General features: G+C 37.3%; 1 protein-coding gene across 2 annotated transcripts in view; it reads right to left on the reverse strand.

Annotated features, from left to right (window-relative positions):
* Positions 1-19,671: 19,671 nt before the first annotated feature.
* ITGB1 (integrin subunit beta 1) overlaps positions 19,672-27,466 on the reverse strand; it is a 45,878-nt gene continuing 38,083 nt past the window's right edge. Inside the window, exons 15-17 of one of the 2 annotated variants that reach the window (XM_077896546.1) lie at positions 26,793-26,959; positions 25,705-25,785; positions 19,672-20,905 (exon numbers count right to left, since the gene is read on the reverse strand). In XM_077896546.1, the coding sequence (XP_077752672.1) occupies positions 25,711-25,785; positions 26,793-26,959 (242 nt within the window). In that variant the 3' untranslated portion in view covers positions 19,672-20,905; positions 25,705-25,710. The remainder of the gene's footprint in view (positions 20,906-25,704; positions 25,786-26,792; positions 26,960-27,466) is intronic. The other variant, XM_077896547.1, reaches the window with a different exon arrangement.

Genomic DNA, 27,466 nt, shown 5'->3' on the forward strand with positions numbered 1-27,466 from the left:
CTTCCAAACTCATTTTATGAAACCAGCATTACCTTAATACTAAAGCTAAATAAGGACACTACAAGAGAAGAAAATTACAGGCCACTATCCCTCCTGAACATATATGTAAAAATCATCAACTAAATTATAAAACCAAGGGGTGCCTGGATGGCTCAGTTAAGCACCCGCCTTCAGTGCAGATCATGATCCTGGGGTCCTGGGATCGAGCTGGGCATCAGGCTCCCTGCTCAATGGAGAGTCTGCTTCTCCCTCTCCATGTGCCTTTCTACCCCTGCTATTGTTCTCTCTCTCTTTCTCACTCTCAAATAGTCTTTAAAAAAATAATAAACCATGTTCAACAATACATTGCAAAGATCATACACCATGACCAAGTGGGATTTATTTCAGAAATGCAAATGTGATTCAACATCCACAAATCAAGCAATGTCATATAGCCCCATTAATAAATGAAAGATAAAAATCATATCATTTCAATAGTTGAGAGAAAAAGCACCTGACAAGTTTCAATATCCATTTATGATAAAAACACTCAACAAAGCAGGTATAGGTATAAAGTATCTGAATATGGTAAAGGGTATATAAAAGGTGCCCATAGCTGACAGCATACTCAAAAAACAAAAAACAAAAAACAAAAACAAAAAACGAAAAGATCAGAACCAGACAAGAATGCCCACTCTTGCTACATTTATTGAAAGTCCTAGGTACAGCAATACAGCAATTAGGCAAAAATAGGAAATAAACCCAAATTGGAAAGAAAGAAGTAAAACTGTCACTATTTCCAGATAACATAATATTATAGGGGAGTGGGCAAGATGGCGGAAGAGTAGGGTCCCCAAGTCACCTGGCCGCACCAACTTACCTAGATAACTTTCAAATCATCCTGAAAACCTACGAATTTGGTCTGAGATTTAAAGAGGGAACAGCTAGAATGCTACAGTGAGAAGAGTTCGTGCTTCTATCAAGGTAGGAAGAAGGAAAAATATAATAATAAAAAAGCATCCAAGGGGGAGGGGCCCCGCAAGGAGCGGGCTACGGCAGAGCAGCGAGTGCTCCAAGGGATACAAAAACCCCATCCTGGAGAAGCGGGAGCTTCACCAATCTTCCTGGAGGGAAAAGCGCACACAGGGAGTTGGAGCACGATTCGAGGAGGGGCGGGGATGCCCTCGGGCTCCCAGGGGGTACTAACAGACACCTGCGCCCCCCTGGGAGAGCGTGCCACACCCCGTGGCCGAGCTCTTTAAAGGGCCCGGGAGCAGCTCTGCAGAGGGGGCTGCACCCCGGATCGCGATTCCAACAGCACAGCTCCAGAGCCCAGAGCATCAGGGACACAGCCCAGGATCTGGCGCTCCCCCGGGGACAGGCGGAGGACGGAAGGACACAGGACAGCAAGGACGCTACTGTCGCTGGGCGGCCCGGAGCTGTGCAGGTCAGCGCCCCCCGCCCTGGAGCTTCCAGGCCCCTGCAAGACTGGGAGCTGCGGTAGTTACTGCGGGAGCTGACTCCAGGGCTGGAGAGCTGGTCGCCGCCACTGTTGTTCCTCGTGAAGCCTCACAGGATAAACAGGATAAACAACTCCCACTGAGCCCTGCACCAGGCAGGGGGCTGAGCAGCTCCCCCAGGTGCTCACACCTGAAAATCAGCACAGCAGGCCCCTCCCCCAGAAGACCAGATAGAGGGACAGGGGAAAAGCAAATTATTGACCAAGCAGCACTGGAAAGTTCCAGGGGAAGTCGAGGGATTTACAGTATACAGAATCAGAGGATACTCCCCCTTGTTTTTTGTTTTCTGTTTGCTCCCCCCCTTTTTGTTTCTTTTTTTTTTTTTTCTTTTTTCTCTTCTTTCTTTTTCTCCCTTTTCCAGTACAACTTCTTTTTGGCCACCCTGTACTGAGCAAAATAACTAGAAGGAAAAACTCACCTCAAAAGAAAGAATCAGAAACAGTCCTCTCTCCCACAGACTTACAAAATTTGGATAACACTTCAATGTCAGAAAGCCAATTCAGAATTCACAATTATATTCACAATTATATATTCACAATTTTCACAATTATAAAGCTACTGGAGGCTCTAGAAAAAAGCATAAAGGATTCAAGAGACTTCATGACTGTAGAATTTAGATCTAAGCAGGCAAAAATTAAAAATCAATTAAATGAGATGCAATCCAAACTAGAGGTCTTAACAGCAAGGGTTAACAAGGTACAAGAATGAGTGACATACGGATCCCTGGGTGGCGCAGCGGTTTAGCGCCTGCCTTTGGCCCAGGGCGCGATCCTGGAGATCCAGGATCAAATCCCACGTCGGGCTCCCTGCATGGAGCCTGCTTCTCCCTCTGCCTGTGTCTCTGCCTTTCTCTTTCTCTCCGTGTGACTATCATAAATAAATAAAAATTAAAAAAAAAAAAAAGAATGAGTGACATAGAAGGCAAGTTGATGGCAAGGAGTGAAACTGAGGAAAAAAGAGAAAAACAATCAAAACATCAGGAGGGTAGGTTAAGGGAAATAAATAACAGCCTCAGAAGGAACAATCTACGTTTAACTGGGGTTCCTGAGGGAGCCGAAAGGGACAGAGGTCCAGAATATGTATTGGAACGAATCATAGCTGAGAACTTTTCTAACTTGGAAAGGGAAATAGGCATTCAGATCCAGGAAATAGAGAGATCCCCCCTCCTCCGAAATCAATAAAAACTGCTCAACACCTCAACATTTAATAGTGAAGCTTGCAAATTCCAAAGATAAAGAAAAGATTGTTAAAACAGCAAGAGGGATCCCTGGGTGGTGCAGCAGTTTGGCGCCTGCCTTTGGCCCAGGGCGCAATCCTGGAGACCTGGGATCGAATCCCACATCAGGCTCCCGGTGCATGGAGCCTGCTTCTCCCTCTGCCTATGTCTCTGCCCCTCTCTCTCTCTCTGTGTGTGTGACTATCATAAATAAATAAAAAATTTAAAAAAATATATATTTAAAACAGCAAGAGACAAGAAATCTCTAACTTTTATGGGGAGAATATTAGGTTAACAGCCGACCTCTCCACAGAGATTTGGCAGGCCAGAAAGGGCTGGCAAGATATATTCAGGGTCCTAAATGAGAAGAACCTGAAGCCAAGAATACTTTATTCAGCAAGGCTCTCATTCAGAATAGAAGGAGAGATAAAGAGCTTCCAAGATAGGCAGAAACTGAAAGAATATCTGACCACCAAGCCGACTCTGGAAAAATTGCTATGGGGGACTCTGTAAAAGAAAGAGGAAGTCAAAGGGAACAATACACAAAAACATGGACTGAATAGGTATCATGATGACACTAAATTCGAATCTTTCCATAGTAACTCTGAACATGAATAGGCTTAATGACCCCATCAAAAGGCGCAGGGTTTCAGATTGGATAAAGAAGCAAGACCAATTTATTTGCTTTCTACAAGAGACTCGTTTTACACCTACTAAGGACACGTACAGCCTAAAAATAAAAGGTTGGAGAACCATTTACCATTCAAATGGTCCTAAAAAGAAAGCAGGGGTAGCCATCCTCATATCAGATAAACTAAAGGTTATTCCAAAGACTATAGTGAGAGATGAAGAGGGACACTATATCATACTTAAAGGATCTATCCTACAGGAGGACCTAATGATCATCAACATTTATGCCCCAAATGTAGAAGCTGCCAAGTATATCAATCAATTAATAACCAAAGTTAAGACATACTTAGATAATAATACACTTATACTTGGTGACTTGAATGTAGCACTTTCTACGAATGACAGCTCTTCTAAAGACAACATCTCCAAAGAAACAAGAGCTTTAAATGATACACTGGACTAGGTGGATTTCACAGATATTTATAGAACCTTGCAACCAAACGCAACTGAATACACATTCTTCTCAATTGCACATGGAACTTTCTCCAGAATAGACCACATACTGGGTCACAAATCAGCTCTTAACCAATACCAAAAGGTTGGGATCATCCCCTGCATATTTTCAGACCTTAATGTTTTGAAATTAGAACGAAATCACACGAAGAAGTTTGGAGGGATTTCAAACACGTGGAGGTTAAGGACCATCCTGCTAAACGATGAAAGGGTCAACCAGGAAATTAGAGAAGAATTTAAAAGATTCATGGAAACTAATGAGAATGAAGATACAACCATTCAAAATCTTTGGGATACAGCAAAAGCAGTCCTGAGGGGGAAATACATCGCAATACAAGCATCCATTCAAAAACTGGAAAGAACTCAAATACAAAAGCTAACCTTACACATAAAGGAGCTACAGAAAAAACAGCAAATAGATCCTACACCCAGCAGAAGAAAAGAGTTAATTAAGATTTGAGCAGAACTCAACGAAATCGAGACCAGAAGAACTGTGGAACAGATCAATAGAACCAGGAGTTGGTACTTTGAAAGAATTAATAAGATAGATAAAACAAAACAAAACAAAACAAAAGATAGATAAACCATTAGCCAGCCTTATTAAAAAGAAGAGAGAAAAGACTCAAATTAATAAAATCATGAATGAGAAAGGAGAGATAACTACTAACACCAAGGAAATACAAACGATTTTAAAAACATATTAGAGCAGCTATATGCCAATAAATTAGGCAATCTAGAAGAAATGGACACATTCCTGGAAAGCCACAAACTACCAAAACTGAAACAGGAAGAAATAGAAAACCTGAACAGGCCAATAACCAGGGAGGAAATTGAAGCAGTCATCAAAAACCTCCCAAGACACAAAAGTCCAGGGCCAGATGGCTTCCCTGGGGAATTCTATCAAACGTTTAAAGAAACCATACCTATTCTCCTAAAGCTGTTTGGAAAGATAGAAAGAGATGGAGTACTTCCAAATTCGTTCTATGAGGCCAGCATCACCTTAATTCCAAAACCAGACAAAGACCCCACCAAAAAAGAGAATTATAGACCAATATCCCTGATGAACATGATTGCAAAAATTCTCAACAAGATACTAGCCAATAGGATCCAACAGCACATTAAGAAAATTATTCACCATGACCAAGTAGGATTTATCCCCAGGACACAAGGCTGGTTCAACACTCGTAAAACAATCAATGTGATTCATCATATCAGCAAGAGAAAAACCAAGAACCATATGATCCTCTCATTAGATGCAGAGAAAGCATTTGACAAAATACAGCATCCATTCCTGATCAAAACTCTTCAGAGTGTAGGGACAGAGGGAACATTCCTCAACATTTTAAAAGCCGTCTACGAAAAGCCCACAGCAAATATCATTCTCAATGGGGAAGCACTGGGAGCCTTTCCCCTAAGATCAGGAACAAGACAGGGATGTCCACTCTCACCACTGCTATTCAACATAGTCCTGGAAGTCCTAGCCTCAGCAATCAGACAACAAAAAGACATTAAAGGCATTCAAATTGGCAAAGAAGAAGTCAAATTCTCCCTCTTCGCCAATGACATGATACTCTACATAGAAACCCCAAAGCTTCCACCCCAAGATTGTTAGAACTCATACAGCAATTTGGCAGCGTGGCAGGATACAAAATCAATGCCCAGAAATCAGTGGCATTTCTATACACTAACAATGAGACTGAAGAAAGAGAAATTAAGGCATCAATCCCATTTACAATTGCACCCGAAAGCATAAGATACCTAGGAATAAACCTAACCAAAGAGGTAAAGGATCTATACCCTAAAAACTATAGAACACTTCTGAAAGAAATTGAGGGAGACACAAAGAGATGGAAATATATTCCATGCTCATGGATTGGCAGAATTAATATTGTGAAAATGTCAATGTTACCCAGGGCAATATACACATTAAATGCAATCCCTATCAAAATACCATGGACCTTCTTCAGAGAGTTAGAACAAATTATTTTAAGATTTGTGTAGAATCAGAAACGACCCTGAATAGCCAGGGGAATTATAAAAAAGAAAACCATATCTGGGGGCATCACAATGCCAGATTTCAGGTTGTACTACAAAGCTGTGGTCATCAAGACAGGGTGGTACTGGCACAAAAACAGACACATAGATCAATGGAACAGAACAGAGAACCCAGAAATGGGCCCTCAACTCTATGGTCAAGTAATATTCGACAAAGCAGGAAAGACTATCCACTGGAAAAAGGACAGTCTCTTCAATAAATGGTGCTGGGAAAATTGAACATCCACATGCAGAAGAATGAAACTAGAGCACTCTCTTTCACCATACACAAAGATAAACTCAAAATGGATGAAAGATCTAAATGTGAGGCAAGATTCCATCAAAATCCTAGAGGAGAACACAGGCAACACCCTTTTTGAACTCAGCCACAGTAACTTCTTGCAAGATCCATCCACGAAGGCAAAAGAAACAAAAGCAAAAGTGAACTATTGGGACTTCAACAAGATAAGAAGCTTTTGCACAGCAAAGGATACAGTCAACAAAACTAAAAGACAACCTACAGAATGGGAGAAGATATTTGCAAATGACGTATCAGATAAAGGGCTAGTTTCCAGATCTATAAAGAACTTATTAAACTCAACACCAAAGAAACAAACAATCCAATCATGAAATGGACAAAAGACATGAACAGAAATCTCACAGAGGAAGACATAGACATGGCCAACACGCACATGAGAAAATGCTCTGCATCACTTGCCATCAGGGAAATACAAATCAAAACCACAATGAGATACCACCTCACACCAGTGAGAATGGGGAAAATTAACAAGGCAGAAAACCACAAATGTTGGAGAGGATGTGGAGAAAAGGGAACCCTCTTGCCCTGTTGTTGGGTTGTGAACTGGTGCAGTCACTCTGGAAAACTGTGTGGAGTTTCCTCAAAGAGTTAAAAATAGACCTGCCCTACGACCCAGCAATTGCACTGCTGGGGATTTACCCCAAAGATACAGATGCAATGAAACGCCGGGACACCTGCACCCCGATGTTTCTAGCAGCAATGTCCACAATAGCCAAACTGTGGAAGGAGCCTCGGTGTCCATTGAAAGATGAATCGATAAAGAAGCTGTGGTTTATGTATCCAATGGAATATTCCTCAGCCATTAGAAACGACAAATACCCACCATTCGCTTCAACGTGGATGGAACTGGAAGGTATTATGCTGAGTAAAGTAAGTCAATCGGAGAATGACAAACATTGTATGTTCTCATTCATTTGGGGAATTTAAATAATAGTGAAAGGGAATAGAAGGGAAGGGAGAAGAAATGTGTGGGAAATATCAGAAAGGGAGACAGAACATGAGAGACTCCTAACTCTGGGAAACAAACTAGGGGTGGTGGAAGGGGAGGAGGGCAGGGGGTTGGAGTGAATGGGTGATGGGCACTGGGGGGGCATTTGACGGGATGACCACTGGGTGTTATTCTGTATGTTGGTAAATTGAACACCAATAAAAAATAAATTTATTATTAAAAAGAAAAAAAGGAGCAGAGGACCTAAACAAACATTTTTTTCAAAGAAGACCTATACAGATGGCCACCAGAAACATGAAAAGATGCTCAACATCACTAATCATCAGGAAAATGAATATTAAGACCACAATGAGATATCACCTCACAACTGTCAGAATGGCTGGTCCTAAAGACAAGAAATAACAACTGTTGGTGAGGATGTGGAGAAAAGAAAACCCTCACGCATTGCTGGGGAGAATGGAAATTGGTACAACCACTGTGTAGAATAGTATGAAGGTTCCTCAAAAAAAATAAAATAGTGGGGGCCCCTGGCCTGGGTGGCTCAGTCTGTTAAGTGTCTGCCTTTGGCTCAGGTCATGATTTCAGGGTCCTGGGATCGAGCCCTATGTTGGCCTCCCTGCTGAGAAGGGAGTCTGCTTTTTCCTCTCTTTCTACCCTTCTCCTCTGCTCATGCTCTGTCCCTCACTCTCAAATAAATCTTTTTTAAAAATTAAAAATAAAATATCATGATCTGGTAGTTCCACCACCGGATTGATATTTGGTATATCACAAAGAAATGAAAACACTTTTTGAAAATATATATATATATCCTTATTGCTGCATAAATTACAATAGCCAGGATACAGAAGCAACCTAGGCATCCATCAATAGATGAATGTGTAAAGAAGATATCACACACACATACAATGAAGTATTAGCCTGTAAAAAAGAATGAGGTCTTGCCAATTGTGACAACAGATGGAACTAAAGGATATTGTGCTAGGTGAAAGCAGTCAGAAAAAAACAAATGCCATATGATTTTACTCATATGTGGAATCTAAAAACACCAAGAAAAAAAAAATATCAGACTCTTAAATACAAAGAACAAAGTGGTGTTGCCAGTGGGTGGGGAGACAGACAAAATAGGTGAAAAGATTAAGAGGTATGAACTTTCAGCTATAAAATAAATAAGTCACAGGGATCCCTGAAAGGCTCAGTTGGCAAAGCATCTGACTCTTGATTTTGGCTCAGGTCATGATCTCAGGGTCATGAGATTGTGACCGCTCAAGCTCCACACTCAGTGGGGACGCAGCTTGAGATTCTCTCCCTCTCTCTTTGCCTCTCCCCTGCTCATGTTCTCGCTCTCTCTAAAATAAATAAATCTTAAAAAAAGTAAATATCACAGATATGAAAAGCACAGCATAGGGAATATAATATACTCCATAATATTGTCATATTATTTAGTGACTGATGGTGACTACATTCATCATGGTGAGCACTGAGCAATATATAGAATTGTCAAATCACTATGTTGTATACCTGAGACTAGTATAACATATATGTTGACTATACTTCAACAATAAATTTTAAAAAGAAAAATCTAAACATAAAAGTACTATTATTTTTATAACTTTTAGAAGAAAAAACAGAGAACTTTCATTATATTGGATTTGGTAATAATTTTGTAGATAGGAAACCAAAAGCACAGTCAACAAGGAAAAAATATAAATTGGACTTCATCAAGGTTAAAATCTCTTGTGAATCAAGGACTCTACCAACAGAGGGAAAGGCAAATCATGAAATGGGAGAAAACTTTGCAAATAATATATCTGATAAGGGATTAACATTCAGAATACATAAAGAATTTTTTAAAGATTTTATTTAATTATTCATGAGAGACCCAGAGAGAGAGGCAGAGACATAGGCAGAGAGAGAAGCAGGCTCCTCCTGAGGACCCCAATATGGTCCTCAATCCCAGGACCCTGGGATCAGGACCTGAGCCGAAGGCAGACGCTCAACTGCTGAGCCACCCAGATGCCCCATTCTTAAAAGTCAACAATTAAAAACTCAATTTAAAAAATAGGCAAATGACTTAAATAAACATTTCTTCAAAGAAGATACACAAGTGGCCAATAAGCATATGAAAATATGCTCAACATCGCTGATGATAGAAATTCATAACGGGGGCACCTGGGTGGCTCAGGTCGTGATCCTGAGCTCTTGGGATTGAGTCCCGCATCAGGATACCCATTGGGAGCCTACTTCTCCCTCTGCCTGTCTCTCCCTTTCTCTCTGTGTCTCAAGAATAAATAAAATCTTAAAAAAAAAAAAAAAGGAATGCATAACAAAACCACAATCAGATATCATCTCATACCCATTAGGGTGGCTATAATCAAGAAAATAGGAAATACAAAATGTTGGCAAGAAAACAGAGAAGTTGGAACTTCTGTGCATTGCTGATGAGAATGCAAAATGGTGCAGCTGCCATGGAAAAGAGGAGAGTACCTCCTTGCAAAATATAGCAGATGGTGGCTGCACTGGTGGTCAGCATCGCATAATGTATAAATTTGTAGAATCACTTTGTTGCACACCTGAAATGAATTTAATGGTATATATCAAGTATACTAAAAGAAGTTACTTTTTGAGCCAGTGTCCACTTGTGGATACATATTCAAAAGAATTTAAAGTAGTGATTTAAACACCCATGTTTGTAGTAGGATTATCCACAATAGCTAAAGATGGAAGCAATCCAAATGCCCATCAACTAACTGATGTATGAATAAGCAAAATGTAGTATATATATATGTACAATGAAGTAATTTGCAACTTCAAAGAGTAATAAAATTCTGAAACACTCTACCATAGATGAACCTTGAAGCCAGTATGCTAAGTCAAATGTTGTATGGTCCCACTTTCATGGAGCTCCTAGTACACTCAAATTCATAGATAGAATGGTGGTTGCCAGGGACTAGGGTTGGTGGTGGCAGGGAGGAGGGTGAAGTGGGGATTTATTGCTTAATGAATATAGGAAGATACAATTTTCTGTAGATGGATATTTATGATGGTTGCGCAACAATATGAATATACTTAAAAATTGTTAAGTTAAAAATAAAAACAAACAACAAACAAAATTCTTACCATTCACGGAGAAGAGAAAAAAGCATTAGCAGCAACTTTACAAACCTTTTTCCCTGCCCTGTCCCATTTTCTAGAATTATACCTGCATAGTTTGACTAATGGACATGAAATAAGATAGAAAAAGACACACCCCTTAGAAAATGTTGATGCCTGCCTTGGGTCACAGCCAGGGGTGACCAACACCTTCCCCTGGAGAGTCAGCTCAGGTAAACGTCTCCTTCTGAGGCTGGAGGTCAGCCCAGAGCTGCAGGGGCGTCAATGGCATTTCTAACACTGTTGTTGAAATTGATGGAGAGAATCTGTCAAGGTCACTGGGAAAGCCGCTGCTGAGCAGACTTCCACACCTACCCCACAGGTCCCCTCTTTACTTACAGGCCCCACTGTGTAAATTATACGGATTGGAGATCCTCGTGGCCTGGCCTGGCCTGGCCAGGTGGCATTGTTGGAACTTAACTCCCCAAAACTGTCACAGGAGAAATTCTTCATGTCATCTTATCAAACATGAGCATTCAATATATTGAGATCTACCTTTTTATTTTTGATAAACATTTCACAAAATATTTTTATGTTTTAGTTATGTGCATAGTCACTAAGAATCTATATCAAACGCTGTTCTAGAAGAAATTCTAAAGAATAATGACATCTACCTCAGAGATACTCAGGTTGACTGGACTTCCAAAGGAGATTTACAACAAAAAGTGGGCTCCTGGTAAGAGTAGAGCAGAATTTTAACCTAGCTACCAGAACCTTATATATATATTACTTTCCATTAAACTAGTTGTAAAAAAACTAGTTGTAAAAAATATAATCATATTTCCTACGAGCAGCTAATTACTAGGTAAAACTGGTTTTATATTCTCTACCTTTGCTGTTTTAAATGGTACATTGGGATTTATTGATTTAGGACAAAGTTAAAGGTTCATATCATTCAGGACTCCAATTGAGAATATTTTGTTTTTGGTGTGGACTCTCATTTCTGTTACTAATTTAAGTAGGCTTATTAGAGCAGAAAGTATGTTTACAGAGCTTCAGTTTTGAAAGATGAGTTCTGGAAATTGCTTGATCAACAAGGTAAATATACTTAACACTACTGTACTGTATACTTAAAAATGGTTAAAGTGAGAAATTTTATGTGTATTTTACTATAGTTAAAATTTTTAAGGAAAAATTAAATTGAAAATGAACTATAGATCTAAGCATAAAAGTGGAACTATAAAATTTCTAAAACAGAACAAAAACATTTTCATAATCTTAGGGTAGGACAAAAATCCCTTACAACTCAAGAAATACTAGATTAAAATTTTACAAATATAAAAATTAAACTTCATCAAAATATGACTTCTGATCTTTAAAAGACATCACTACCAAAAAAAAAAAAAGGCAACTCAGAGACTGAAGAAAATGTGTAATACATATATCTAACACAGAATTTCTATCCAGAACATATAATGAAGTCTTACAATTCATAATAAACAAACAATTCCATTTAAAAATGGGCAAAATATTTGGACACTATGTAAGAGAATAGAAAGATGCACTATATAAGAAATGTTAAGAGAAGTTATTCCTTAAGGAAGTTAAAGAAGAAGAAATATAATCCCAGACACAAATTTTTATGTTCACAAAAAAATTTTAAGAACCTAAACAACATATCAAAAGTGTTGGGTTCAGCCAGAGTACTAGTAACAGGGAAAATTATACAATTAAATGCCTATATTAGCAGGGAAAAACAAGAGGTCTAAAGTCAGTGACATAAGCTTCTAACCTAAGAAAATAGAGGAAACAATTCAGAGTGATGAACTTCTCCCAAAGAAAACTCTAGGCACAGATGCTTCAATGATAAATTCTAAAAAACATTTAAGGAAAAAAAATAATACCAATTCTCCATAAACTTTTCAAAAAAAATAAAAGAGGGAGGTATATTTGATAACTGTTTAAAGAGACAAAAAATTATACTAATAGCAAAACCTGACAAGTATATTATAAGAAAACTACAGTCCAGTATCTCCTCATGAACACTGACACAAAAATCCTCCACAAAATATTAGCAAATTGAACCCAAAAATATATAGAAAATGTAATACATTCTAACCAAAAATGGATTTTTGCCAAGAATGCAAGGATGGTCATGTATTTGAAAAATCATAGTAAATCACCATTCAATTAATTACATTAGGAAAAAACTATATAAGCATCTCAATAGATTCAAGGAAAAAACTGACAAAATTCAACGTGCATTCATGATTTTAAAAAACTAAAAACTAAGCAAACTAGGAATGGTAAGGAACTTCCTCCACCTGATGAATGGCATCTACAAAATACATATAGATAACCTCATCACTAGTAAAAGAGGAGATGTCTTCCTTTTCTGTTAAGAACATATCACTCCTACTCAACATTATATTGGAAGTCCTTGCCATTGCACTAAAGCAAGGAAAAACATGAAAAGGCAGATGATCGAGAAGAAATAAGCCTACTTGTATTCATAGAACACATAGTATAAACAGAAAATCCAAGAGAATATATAAAAAGCTACAAAACTAATAAAATGCGATTATCAAATTCATAGAGAAAAATCAGCATTTTTTTAAAGATTTTATTTATTTATTCATGATAGACACAGAGAGAGAGAGAGAAAGAGAGAGAGAGAGGGGCAGAGACACAGGCAGAGGGAGAAGCAGGCTCCATGCAGGAAGCCCGACGTGGGACTCGATTGTGGGACTCGATCCCGGGTCTCCAGATCACGCTCTGGGCCAAAGGCAGGCACTAACCACTGAGCAAACCAGGGATCCCCTATATACTAGCAAAAAATCCCTGGAAACTGACATTTGAAAATAGTACCATTTAGGGATGCCTGGGTGGCTCAGTGGTTGAGTGTCTGCCTTTGGCTCAGGGCCTGAGCCCAGTTAGGGGATCGAGTCCCACGTCAGGTTCCCTGTGAGGAGCCTACCTCTCTCTCTCTCTCTTTCTCTGTGTTTCTCATAAATAAAACCTTTAAAAAATTAGTACCATTTATAGAAGCAACAAAAAATTTTAAAAACGTGGGCTTAAATCTTGAAATATATGTGGAATTTATGCTGTCTGCATGCTGAGAATTAAAAAAAAAAAAAAAAAGATAAATTCAAGTTAGGGCACTTGAGCCGTGCAGTGGTTGAGCATCTGCCTTCTGCTCAGGGTGTGATCCTGGGGTCCTGGGATCAAGTCCTGCATCCCGCTCCCCTGAGGGAGCCTGCTTCTCCCTCTGCCTGTGTCTCTACCTCTCTCTGTGTCTCTCATGAATAAATAAAAATCTTAAAAAAAAAAAAATCAAGATGTAAATTAATGTAGAGGTATATTATCATTACCATTAAAAAAAAGGCTCAGTTATTCTGATTTCAATTCTCCCTGAACTGATCTATAGATTTAGCCATCTCATTTAAACTATGTCAGGATTTTTGTAGAAATTTTTGAGCAGATTTTGTATTTACATGCAAAGGCAAAGGAACTGGAAAAACAAAGTGATTTTGAAAAAGAACAGAGTTGTAGGGCACAATCTGATTTTAGGTTTTATTATAATATGCTATCATAATAAAAAGTATGGTATTGATGAAAAATAGGAACATTACTAGAAAGAATGGAAAATGAAGAAATGCATTGTTACATACTTGTTCAATTGATTTTCTACAAAAATGCAATGGCAATTAAATGGATAATTTTTCAACAAATAGTTGAAAAATAGTGCTGGAAGAACTGAATATACATATGCAAAAAAAATTAAATTCCAAAAATGCAAAGCCAATTAAATGAAGAATCAACTGTTTTTTCAACAAATAGTGCCAGAAGAATCAAATGTACACATGCCATAAATTAAACTTCCAATTAAATTCCAAAAAAATAAATTCCAACTCGTAAATATAAAAGCTAAAACTAAAAATGTAAAATAGAAAAAAGCATTTTATTTTTGTTTAGTTTTCAATTAAGCATAAATTTTTTGAATTAATTATAATTGTATAAATTGATAAACTGACTTCATCAAATTTTTAACTTCATAAACATTATTTAGACCTCGAAAAATTAAAATTTCATCTCCCTAATAATTCTGTTCCAAGCCAAGAGACCAGATTTAAAACAAATCAAATGAGACAGTTTTCAGCACTTGAGGCATTCCTGAGAGTGGAAAATAAAAGAAGTGAACTCAAATTGTCCCAAGTTTCAATCTTTAAAGCTTTCCCAGGACATGACTCAGGAAAGGGGCACCCAGGCAGAGCCTGGCAGACTCCCTGGAGCTGAGGAGCCAAGGACAGCAAGCAGGCTGGAAGATGTACGGCAGGGTGAGAAAGAGGAGTGTGCACAGAGACAACGTCTGCAGAGGGTCCCCGGAAGTACTCAGTAGAGCACTGACAACTGTATCTGTGCAAGGCAACTATCAAGGTTGAGTAAGTGTCTACACAAAATGGTTAGAGGCTCGCAAATAGCCATGAATAATGACTATTCCTACCAGATTGGAAAACCTCATAATTCTAAAAGTATTGTAGAGTACCCAGAAGAATCTTGCCTCAATAAATGTGGGCTAGCCCTGGAGTAAACACTGGTCTGGTTCTTTCTTGTGCAGGGCCCCAACCTATTGATGTTGACACTTCTGGCTAGGCATGCCTGAGATACAGGCCCAGCCCCATAGAACTCCTAGTGAGCCCCCACAGACATCCCAACCCCACCACGGCCAACATTGTGGCTGGACTGGCCATTGTGGTTCTTACTATGAGGGCAGGATACACATAAGCAAGAAGCCATCAGGCAACTTGAAGAAACAAGACTTACTACTCACAGTTCTCAGTGGATACCGGCCTGTCCAAGGGTCATACAGCAAGGTCAAGTGGAGAGAGAACGCACACCAGCTTGGCGCTCTGCCTTCATTAGGGTCTGGAGGTGATGTCTCAAGTTTTCTGCATCCACTTTTTATTGGTCAATCTAAACCACTAGATAGGGGAGCTGTGTCTCTGGAAACGTGAGGTAGGGTCCTTTGAGCTGTTATCTAGGTTACCCAGGGCTTTCTGAAAGAAGGATCTTCATGGGTGGGGGTGACCTGACTCCCTATCTGGTTGTTTAGTAGCAGAACAACCTGGCTTGTTTCTGCCTTCTGGCTTTTGTGAATAATTCTGCAAGGATTACTGGCATACAAGTTTTCAATTCTTTTGGGTATTAACCTAAATTTGCTAGATCATATGGTAATTTTATGTTTAGCTTTTTCAGAGACCACCAATTTTCCATAACTGTTGCATCATTTTACAGTTCTACCAGCAATTTACAAGGTTTCTAAATTCACCACAGCCATACCAACACTTACTTTTGACTTTTTAAAAACTGCCATCCTACTGGGTGTGAAGTGGTATTTAACTGTGCTTTTAAAATTTGCATTTTTCTGACGGCTGGTGACATTGTGCATCTTTTCAGGTGCTTGTTGGCCATTTGTGTTTCTTCTGTGGAGAAATGTTTATTCAAGCCCTTTGTCCATTTTTAACTTGGTTGTCTTTTTGTTGAGTTGTAATTCTTTATATATTCACCCCTTAGCAGATATGCAATTTACAAATATTTTCTCCCATCCTGTAGGTTTTCTTGTTAAGAAGGCTCCACACCTAATGTGAGGCTTGAATTCACAACTCTGAGATCAAGAGTTGGTTGCTTTACCGATTGAGCCAGTCAGATGCCACTTGTCATTTTCTTGATAATGTCCTTTAATGCACAAAAGTTTCCAATTCTGATGAAGTCCAACTCACATTTTTTTCTTGTTGCTCATGCTTTCATGTCATGTCTAAGGATACATGGCCAAATGCAAGGTCACAAAGAAATACCATTTTCTTCTAAGAGTTTTATGGTTTTAGGTCCTATGTTACTGACCCATTGTGAAATAGTTTTTGTACATGGTGTGAGGTGGGGTCCAGTTTCATTCTTTTGCCTGCAGAAATCCAGTTACCCAGTACCATCCACTGAAGAGACTTTTCTTTCTTCTTTGAATTGACATCTTTGTTAAAAATCAATTTAGCCATAGGTATATGGGCTAAGCAACTTTTCTGAGCTTTAAAGGGAATAGAAAAACAGAAATGGCAACTACAGCAGGTTACTAATGGGAATGATCTAGAAGAGCAGGGAAACAGTGATCCAGTAAGGGGGAGAACTACTTGTCTTAGTAGAGAAGAGGGGATGACATCTAAAATACAGTGCAAGGACTGGCCAAGGGTGTAGAGTCCACCTACAGGAACTGGCAGGAAGGTAGAGTAGATCACTACAGATGCTACTAGGTATGAGATAGTGTTAAGTTGTAGAAACAAATCTATCTGTTCAACAAATACTCACTGGTCACCTATTGCTGTGCCAGACCTCGTTCTACGGATAAATGGCAAATCAAAACACACAGGTTTCTGTACTCACAGACCTAGGAAATCTAGGGATAAGAAAGAAACATAAGTAAAGGGATGCATAGAAATGCCTGAGGATCTGAAACAAGCTGAAATGGGGGTGTTGACAGCAATTGCACTGCTGGGGATTTACCCCAAAGACACGGATGCAATGAAACGCTGGGACACCTGCACCCCGATGTTTCTAGCAGCAATGTCCACAATAGCCAAACTGTGGAAGGAGACTCGGTGTCCATCAAAAGATGAATGGATAAAGAAGATGTGGTTTATGTACACAATGGAATATTAGCCATTAGAAACGACAAATACCCACCATTTGCTTCAACGTGGATGGAACTGGAGGGTATTATGCTGAGTGAAGTAAGTCAATCGGAGAAGGACAAACATTATATGGTCTCATTCATTTGGGGAATATAAATAATAGTGAAAAGGAATAAAGGGGAAAGGAGAAAAATTGAGTGGGAAATATCAGAAAGGGAGACAGAACATGAGAGACTCCTAACTCTGGGAAACGAACTAGGGGTGGTGGAAGGGGAGGTGGGCAGGGGGGTGGAGGGGTGACTGGGTGATGGGCACTGAGGTGGGCACTTGCCTGGATGAGCACTGGGTGTTATTCTATACGTTGGCAAATTGAACACCAATAAAAAATAAATTTATAAAAAAAAAAGGAATTGGGGTGTTGAGAAAATATGATCAAATTCATGTTTTAAATGGTTGCTAAAAGGCCACTTGGTTAGCTGTTGAAGGAGACCTGGATGTCGACTGTCTCCCAGGAATCATCTTGGTCAGTAATATTAATATAACATTGTTTTCAGTAAGTAAAATCAACAACATATCAAATACTACACATAAAATGAAGGCAACTGTCTTCTATAAACTATTACAATAAAGTAACATTAAATAATGGGATTTAAATATTCTGAACAGTGTTTCCACTCACAAAGTGATTCAGAATTAAATCTGCTTCATGCAGCAGTCTGTTTTAGAATTAGTCCTAATAATAAACCCAAAGTAGAAAGGCCAATAAAATGATATGAAATGCCACTAGTAACCTTTTATGGGAACTCTATACCCTTGAAAACTTCAGAGCTTAATATAGTTAAAATCCAGTGAACACTTAGAGATATTATAGAAGGAAATGAATATAAGGATTGTCCTTATCAGTGGATTTAAGGGAATATTTCTCATCCTAGCATTTTCGTGCAGCTGAGAAACGTCACCCTCACAGTGGGAGAGACTACTGGGCTCTTTAATCTTGATATAATCAAGATCCCCAGTCCCCCATCTCGCCAAATCTGCTCCCACCATCAGTCAGAAGCCACTTGTACCTATCCCTAAATTCTCAAAACATGAGATAAATTCTAAACAGCCAGTGAAGTCTCTTATTAGGCTCAAGAAGGGTCCTGGAGATACTCTCTGAACTCTTTTGAGTGTATTAGCTCAGAAACATCCAAGTCTTCAAGGAGACAGGCAATAAATGAAAGGCAAATGGCCTCTATTCAAGGTTGTCCCTCAAACTCTAGTATGTGACAGAAGGAAAAGGGTCCAATTTCAGGTTAAAATAGTTGACCATAAAGTAGTATAATGAACTGTTCCTGCAGTTCAAGGTCTTATCTGGGCATCTTCACCAAATAAATTCATAAAGCTGTATGTTGCAGAAGAAAACTTTGTAAACTATCAGAGAATTATTGCAACAAATGCCACTACGGACATTTGACACCAAATAATTCACGAATGATACCTACATTTTGTCAATTTTCATAATAGAATTTGAAAAAAAACAACTTGTAACTTTTTTTAATTTCAGGACACTTTTTTTTTAAAGACTTTTTATTTATTTATTCATGAGAGACACAGAGAGAGAGGCAGAGACATAGGTAGACATAGGTAGAGGGAGAAGCAGGCTCCTCGCAGGGAGCCTGATGCAGACTCGATCCCAGGACCCCGGGATCATGCCCTGAGCTGAAGGCAGATGCCCCTCAAAGCTAATTTCCCATATCTTAGATTATATTTTGGAATTGCCAGTTTTAAGCCTAAAATTATTCAAATGTCAATGCTCTCACAGTCAGTATGAGAAATAAACTTTATACAATTCCTCCAGCTTCCAAATACAAAGATTTCTACAGTCAGAAAATCTTTATAAATTGTAATATAAAATCTAAAAATTCACCATATTTCAGCCTCAAGGACCTATATGTCAGGAAAAAATATGTATATTTAGAACAGGGACTTTGTTCCTCTATTAAAAACCTCAAAATAAAAGCAACTTCTGGAGCATGTCATTCAATTCAACTGATTATGCCTAAGGCATAAGGACTTGAGCCAACCAAGAGTACAGGTAGTGGGAAAGAGAAAATGAGTAAGATAGTTTTTCTCGTGAAGCTTACAAACTAGAAAAAAATGTGTAATTCTAAATTGGAGGATGATTTAGTCTAAGCTAGGAAATACACCTAAGTGGAATAAGTACAAAAGGACACCAATTTTTAAAAATGGGAGGGTATGGCAAATGTGAGAGGCTGGTCCTCTCCCCCAAATCTGACACTTGTTATAAGCTCTAGGAAGGAAAATATATCTTCTAATACTCTTTACTATGGGTGTACATACTTTCTAACAAACCAAAGCCAATGAAAAGAAAATTTCCTTATCAGAAAAGTAACAGGGGCATATGTGGCACAGTTGATGGTCCCACTCTTGGTTTTGGCTCAGATCAGGATCGCGGAGTCATGGGATTGAGCCCCATGCTTAGCAAGGAGTCTGCTCGAGAGTCCCGCCCCCCCCCTTACTCTATCTCTGTCAAAGGAATAAATCAATCTTAAAATCTGTTTGATCATAGTACTTTCCTTGTGTCTCTGGCACATCTTCTTTTGTTCTTTAAGAAATATATTTTAGCTTCCTAAGTGAAATACCCATTAACCAGATATTTTTTTTTGTCAGCCTAAGCTATAAAAATTTTATGCATAGAAATGGACAATATAGATCAATACAGACAGAAAACATTCAACTTAAATATTTTAGGCATATTTATTTAATAAATAACTTCAGTAAACAGCATGTAAAAAGTGAACTGTTAAAATTAAAAGGCACTTAACACAAGAATGTGACTAGGATGAAACAAAACGGGCAAACAGTGAGAAGGGAATATACAGTGGCCTATTACAGCGCTGGCTGAAAGGGGGACGTGCTTAAGTGAGAGCTATGGCATAAGTCACAGGACAACTTCACATGTTCAGTAAGAAGGCAAATTTACAGCTGAAATGCCAAAGAAAAAGTACTGGTAAAGTCTTACCCCCAAATTGCAAACAAATACATTAAATGATTAGAAGAGGTGATAAAAAGCACCAGGCTTTTAAACAAAATACAAGGAATAAAGTAAATTCGCCCAAAGGTCCTCAATTCAGCACGTATTATATGTAAATTAAGGCCATTATGTAAATGATGCTAAATTAAGGACTTTTTTGCAGAAAATTTCCAGATACTTTTTCCAAGGCCTGAATTTCTAAAGAGAAGGCGTAAGAGTTACCAAGATAAAGTAACTCTTAAAAATGGCACACAGGTTTTAAAGCTATGTTTCCCTTCCTAACTCTCTTTTTCCCATGGCCTCTACGTAGATAAATATCTCAAAACTATTTTACACCGGTTAATTCCCAATATACTCAAACTTTCAGATATGTCATCAGTCTTGTCTAAATAGGCAAATAGCAAAATAAAAACCTTGAAACAATTCTAAACTAGCTACATAGGACATTTACTTTGGATTCTGTAAAACTAAAACCTGACATATCTGTAAAGCTAAAAATCAATTTTAATACTTGATTAATGGAAACTCTCCACATACTCATTATTTTAACTACTGCCCTTTCAATCACTCTAGAAATCTCACTTAATCCAATAAGAGCCTGATTTTAATAGTCCAGGAGGAAAAGGTCAAAAAGGCACAACGTGACCTTAGCAGATGAGGATAACCATCCTGTCTCAAGTTTTTTGTCAGTCCCTGGCATTGATTATAACATTATTTTCAAAATAATAAAAAAAATTTAAATTACATATATTGTACATTTTAAAAAACTGCACATGAGAAAAACCATGGTGATATTGCCCTAAAGCTACCTTACTGTGACTATGAAAATTATGACTTTGCATTCAGTGTTGTGCAATCTGCATGGGCAGTGCTCATTTTCCCTCATACTTCGGATTGACAACAGTTGTCACAGCACTCTTATAAATAGGATTTTCACCCTAAAAAAGAGAGAGAGAGAGAGAGAGAGAGAAATTATCAGATACTCTACTAAAATCAAGTAGTAGTATTTTATAAAACAATATTAAGAGTTATGGTCATTTTCAGTTGTCTCCGTTCTTATCTGTCCACATATCACACATATCACATATTTTTAAAATGCATTAATAAAAACTTCACACAAAAATGAAACATGAAATCTTTGCTTTTCAAGTCAAAAGGTGACCCTGTAATCTGGTATTATTTCATTCATGAGTCCTTCCTACATGGCACGATTGATTTAAAAATGCCTTCCACAGCAGAGAATGTCCTGTAATGGCTTCTCTCCTTTAAACTAGTTTTGAATGCCTATCTTAAAGAATTAACTCTTCTGCCATTAACTGCCTGATTCTTAACCCTTTACTGTGGTTAAGAAGGTTCTTGATAATTAATGGGAATCCTTGATTGTCATCTCTGTGAGGGAAGTATTCTCTTGAGGCTTTTCCCACCACAGAAATTGTGGACACCAAATGCTCTGAGGCAAAGTACTGCTGAGGGCACTGAGCCTGCAGGAGTCGTCACGCTGCCATTTTTGCTTAGAATGTTAACAAAAATAATGTTATTCTGCATGAAATAATTGTTATTCTTCAGAAAGCATACTGGTGAAATGTTTTATTTTCATTGCAATACTAATTTTAGCAAAGAGTACCAAAATGAAGCCCAGAAAATGACTCCAAGCCATAAACTAAAGAGCTCTTTCAAGACCCAAAAATATACAAGCATTGATGTTTTAAGCATGCAAATAACATACAATCCCACAAGACCATTTTCTTAAAACAAAACAAAACAAAATCTAAGTGATACATTTAAATATCTACTATAGCATTTTCTTTCTCCTATCTTTATCAACTGAAACTAGCTTGAAGGCCAACTGAGTACAGCCAAATAATCCTATATCAGAAAAAATCACAGTGAGCACCAATCAGTAAATGTTAAATAAAAACTTAAGACCTTAGGATTTTAGGCAAAAATTAATTGGTTTTATATTGCACTATAGAGCCATTTGTGGTGATTTTTAAAAATATTTATAGAAAGCATCTAAACACTAATTTTTGCTTTTAAATTTTATTTACACTTCATTGTAAATTTATTACACTTCATTATATCGGGATATGGCTTTTACTGTCACAATTTCTGCCCTCTCAGAGGGTATAGGCTGGTGCATGACAAACGTGCAAATAAAATAAGGCACTCTAATATAGTACAAAACAGAATTATAAACATAGTACGGGAGCAGTAAAAGAAAGGACTGACTTTGAGAAGATTAGGGCATTTTCACAGAGAAACTGACTATAGATAAAATATTGATCAATAAATAGAAACACATGCAAAGTCAAGGTCTAGGAAAAAGAATGAAACATTTATATAGTTTAGAAGTTTTTAAGAGTGTGAGTGTACGTTCTGAGGTGTGAGCAAGGGAGAGGAGACAAGAAAGAAGACATGGCCAAATCATAAAAGGTCCTGTGTGCCATGCTAGAGAGACTGAATTTTATTCTGTAGAGGAGAAATCACTGAGAAAAAGTATAGCATGTAAAGCTGGATGGTCCCGAAACACACCAAATAAACCATTACAACTTCAGCTCAGTAGCTCATCTGAATTCCTATTAAGACAGGACAATATGCCTTAGCCTGACCCCAACCCCACCTCACAAAATACATCTTGACCCATCATTTCAGAAACATGGTGCAGGAACTCAGGATCAAACATCAAATAATCTGGATAATAGAAAACATGTAGGATATCCATTTCTCATCTCTTACCCAACTGAAGCTAATACATTATTATACAGACTGGATCTTGGCAACTACATTCTTAGCAAGTTATATAGTACAAATATGTTCATTACACTCCTTATTTCCATCTTCCTATTCAGCATTTGAGGCTAGAACTTGGTTCTTTCAAATACACGGAGAAAACAAATCACCATTTTTCTTTGAAACAATATATTAGATCAATCTAGTATTTCATACTTAAGAATTTATAAGGGAAGAAAACACATACACAAAACTAAAACAAGCAAGCCCCCTCCCCCCAAAAATCCAGAAAACAAAATACAAAAGAAAAAATACCCAAAAAACTAATGAGTCCAAAGTACATAAGGCAGAACTTACCTTTGGAGAAAAGTCTGCCTTTTCATATACACAAACATTTATATACGCATTATTACATCCAAACAAAAGATTAACATGCAAGGTTAGAAGTAAAATTAAATTATCTGTGTTAGGCATCATTTTAGATGGAGGTAAACTAAAATAAACCAGATTAGTTTCCAACGTTCAGAGTGCAACCCCACCCTTATCTTGAGAGAGAAAAAATCAAAGCATATTTAAATCAACAGAACAGAGTTATATTCAGAAGTAAAGTCCTTGTATGTACTCAGTAAAATGTCATTTTTGTGCTCACACTAGAAACTGGCTAGAAAATCATCTCTGTAATATAACATATTAGATACACAACACACAATGGTGAGAGATTAGGAATCTACATTAAAACCTGCGTAACAGCAGGGAGGATAGAAAATTTTATAATCCACTCTAAAATTTTAAGGTTGATAATTTGATTTTTTTTAACGTACCTACAAAATAGTCTTATGTGGTGAAATAATCACAGTGCCCGCTCATTCTCTGAAATATGTTAATAGCATAATTCACTGATTGGTAAACCCTGATCCCATATCAGAAAACTGTTTCATGAGTCATAATTCATTTTCATTTCTTGATGCTCATTCCTTAATTTCTATTGTTTATTTCTACTTTAATTTTTCATAAGAAAACATCTCAGAATAACCTGTAGCCATTAATTTGCCTGGATTTCACCAATGAACTCATCAATAAACTTCACCAATAAACTTTTAAACAAACTTCTCAAGTTATCCAAAATGCCTATTTTGGCTGAAAAAGTAACATTTTAGTGAAACTTAATTGTTTCACTATTATTTATTGATAATTTCTTGCAAAGTACAATTTAATGTGTAGTAAAGACAGAAATTACATCTTTCAATAGGATACATGGAAATTTATCTTACTTGAGAAATAACCATATGCATTGTCAATATTTGACTGTTTTTGACCTACCAAAAAAAAAAAGGAAAAAGGAAAGAAAAAAAAATCTAGCAAATCAGCTTCCTTCTAAAAATAGTCTGTGGAAAGGATCAGGTAAGAGAAGAACACATAGAGTCTGGACTAATACAAAAATGTACCAGGCTGCCCATATACAACTATGACTGTAATCTTCTGCCAGCAAATCTAATTTTGCCATTGGAAAAGTCTTAAAATCTGCTTAAAAATAAAAGAAAAAAAAGACAAGTAATGGTTTCTAATGTTATTGGGCCTTCCTACCTTTTAAAAATATTAAACATACCTGTATTTTAAGTACACTCTTGGTAAATAGGCAAAACCACAGTGCTGGTTTCTATGTCATAAAGTGGTATGTCCATTACAAATGTTTGTCCAATACAGTTATGTCACTCAAATGTCACAAAGGGGTAATTCTCCATAAGAGAATGATCTATCTCTACTTAACAGGTAACAGAGTCTCCTGAAGATCTGTGACTGCTGCCAATACAGTGCTGTGGGTAAGAATATGAACCCTGGAGCCCACTGTGCCTGGGTCTGAATCTGAGCTCTTCCACTGACTAACCATGGGTGAACCTGGTCAAGTTATCCAACCCTTCTGTGCCTCAGTTTTCTAATATGTGAAATTAAAAAAAAAAAAAAAAATCCTTGGGAGAAGAAAGAGAAATTCTGGACCACCAGCCAGGAGAATCTGTTCTTATCATAACCTTTTAAATCAGTTTAAGGGATTTACATGATTACATTAAAATATGTTAGCATCATTTCATGAAAAATCAGATATAAGGAAATCCTGTCCACTCCTAATAAAAGAAAAAATAATAAATTTGTCATTCAGGTAAAATGTATATTCACCAGAAGAGCTTACCATAATTTACTGAGTAGGATAAGCAAGCCTTACCACAACTCTGAAATTTTCAACTAAATTTTTATTTAAAACTATAAATAGGACTTTCTCTTTAAAGTCTTTGTTGTTGTTTTTTAAAAAAAGTTCAATGTTTAAGTTGAATATCAGAATCATTCAATAACAAGAAAATATATAGAATTTCAACTTACATCAAGAACTAAAGTATCTTCAAATAGTTCTAAAATCAGTAACAATGACATTGGAGTTGTATAGCATACAAATGTTTCACCAGGTTACATTTTTTTTCTATTTTGCAATTTAGATTTCACTTTTACTTTTCATTGTTTCACCCTAAAATCTACATATGGTGATTTGTAAGTAAGGATAATGTCATCTAAAGCACAGGACTGTAGTGAGGATGGTAAGTTGACAAGCTGATATCACATACTGCAGTTCATTAGCCAGATATCCACACCCACACAACAGATGTTATTAATGGCTCCCTGTTAAAGGCGTGACAACCAAGCTCCCAACAGCCAAGTGGCTCGATGCTGTTGAAGTGCTGAGTTCTGACCAGAGGTCTGGCAGGCCACAAAGCACATTCTCTTCTTACTGTTACCCAGCTGCTGCTTCTGTACCATAAGGCTCCTTTGAAAGCCCTTTGAAAAGCTAACTCTAAATTAACACACACCAAAAAACCCCCACAATATAGCCATATAAATAAAGCCAGACTTTAAAAAAAAAAAACAAAACAAAACAGCAGTTGTGATAAAGGACACACAGTGCAGTAAAAAAAGGATAAAAGTTCACATGCAAAGACAGAAAAAGAAAGAAAATACGAACGGCAACTTAGAGACCAGCTTTACGTCCATAGTTTGGATTCTTGAAATTATTAATAGGACTCTTGTAAATCGGATTTTCTTGCTAAAGTAAAAGAAATAGTTTCTAATGATTTCATCAGAAAAACACTGACATGTATATTGTTAAACACTATAAGAGAATTTTCCCTATTTCATAGATTTTACTTTTTTTTCATAGATTTTACTTTTACACTTCTATATAGCATTTAACAACAACAACAAAAAAGCCCCAACCCAAACTGTAGTAAATGCAAATGACTAAAATTCATTATACTTTAAAATTACCGAAGACTGCCTTCTTTGTCAAAAGATAAATATATGAAGGCCAAGGTTTGGCCACCCTACCCTCAGACTTCATATTTCAAACCACATTATATGCTAGCACATTTCACCCACTTTCAGCTTTTAAAAATTTTTTACAAAGTTTTATTGAGTTATAATTTGCAGAGTTAAATATATTCCTTTTATGTATAGAGTTGTACATACATACCCACAATCAAGATCATCCCAAGAAGATCCCTCATGCCCTCTCCCCCCCCACTCCAGCCTCTGGAAACCATGGACTTAGTTCTGCCTCTAGAGTTTTTGCCTTTTCCAGGATCTCATATAAATGGAATCATATAATACGCAGCCTTTTGAGTCTGGCTGCTCTTGATCAAGGTTCTTTGTTGGGAAGAAGAGAAAAATAAGAGAGACAGAGAATGAGAGAGAGAGAGAGAGAGAGAGAGAGAATGCTTTCCACTGAATATCGTGCCACATAGATATTATCTAGAATTCTATTTTACATGAGATGAAAAGGCTGAAGAGCAGATTTAAGATCAAAATCAGGAAATAAAAACACTGACCACAGTATCCAGAAGATACTTCCTTACAATGTTCTGGTTTGATGGGATATATTTAAGAGGTTTTCTGTTTTTCACCAAATACCAAGTTCTCTGAGTGATGAACTTTTGGGGAAATAAAATACTCAAAGAAGACTTTAATAATCAGTTTCAGCGTTAACAGACAAGCCTTAGAAGTGTTACATTTACTTTGTGAACTGCCCTACTTTTTAGATGTTCTGCAACTTACCGTGTCCCATTTGGCATTCATTTTTTCCTTTTCAAATTTGGCAAATTCCCTTCTGTCATGAATTATCATTAAAAGCTTCCAAATCAGCAGCAACGCAAGCCCAATAAGAACAATTCCAGCAACCACACCAGCTACAATTGGAATGATGTCTGGTCCAGTGGGGCACTCTGTAAAGTAAAAAGGAAGGGATTGATATATGCAAAGTAGGGCTAAAACTACAAAGACCTGGCTAGTGTCTCAACAAAAACACAGAGGAATAAAAGCTCAAGATAAGTAAATGTAAAGAATTCCAAAGAATCTATAAAAAAGATACTAGAATTAACAAAGACCTTATAAAGCCAGAGGATACGTGCCCAATAAACAAAAATCATATGTATTTCTATATAGTATATGAAAGTTTATTTCTACATATTGGAAATGGAAATTTAGAAAATAGTATCTTCTGTAACAGCACTGAAAATCATGAAATACTTATGTATACATCCAACAAAATATGTGCACCATTTGCATGTGAAAAATTACTAAGCACTGATGTAAGAAATCCAAGACCTGCATAAATGGAGAAGTATTCCATATTCATGGATGGAAAGACTCAGTAATGTTAAGATGTCAATTCTCCCCCAATTTGATTAAATAAACTTAATGCAATCCCAATCAAAATCCTGGCAGGATTT

This window comes from Canis aureus, chromosome 5 (genome assembly GCF_053574225.1).
Source record: "Canis aureus isolate CA01 chromosome 5, VMU_Caureus_v.1.0, whole genome shotgun sequence".
In the NCBI taxonomy this organism is placed as follows: domain Eukaryota; kingdom Metazoa; phylum Chordata; class Mammalia; order Carnivora; family Canidae; genus Canis; species Canis aureus.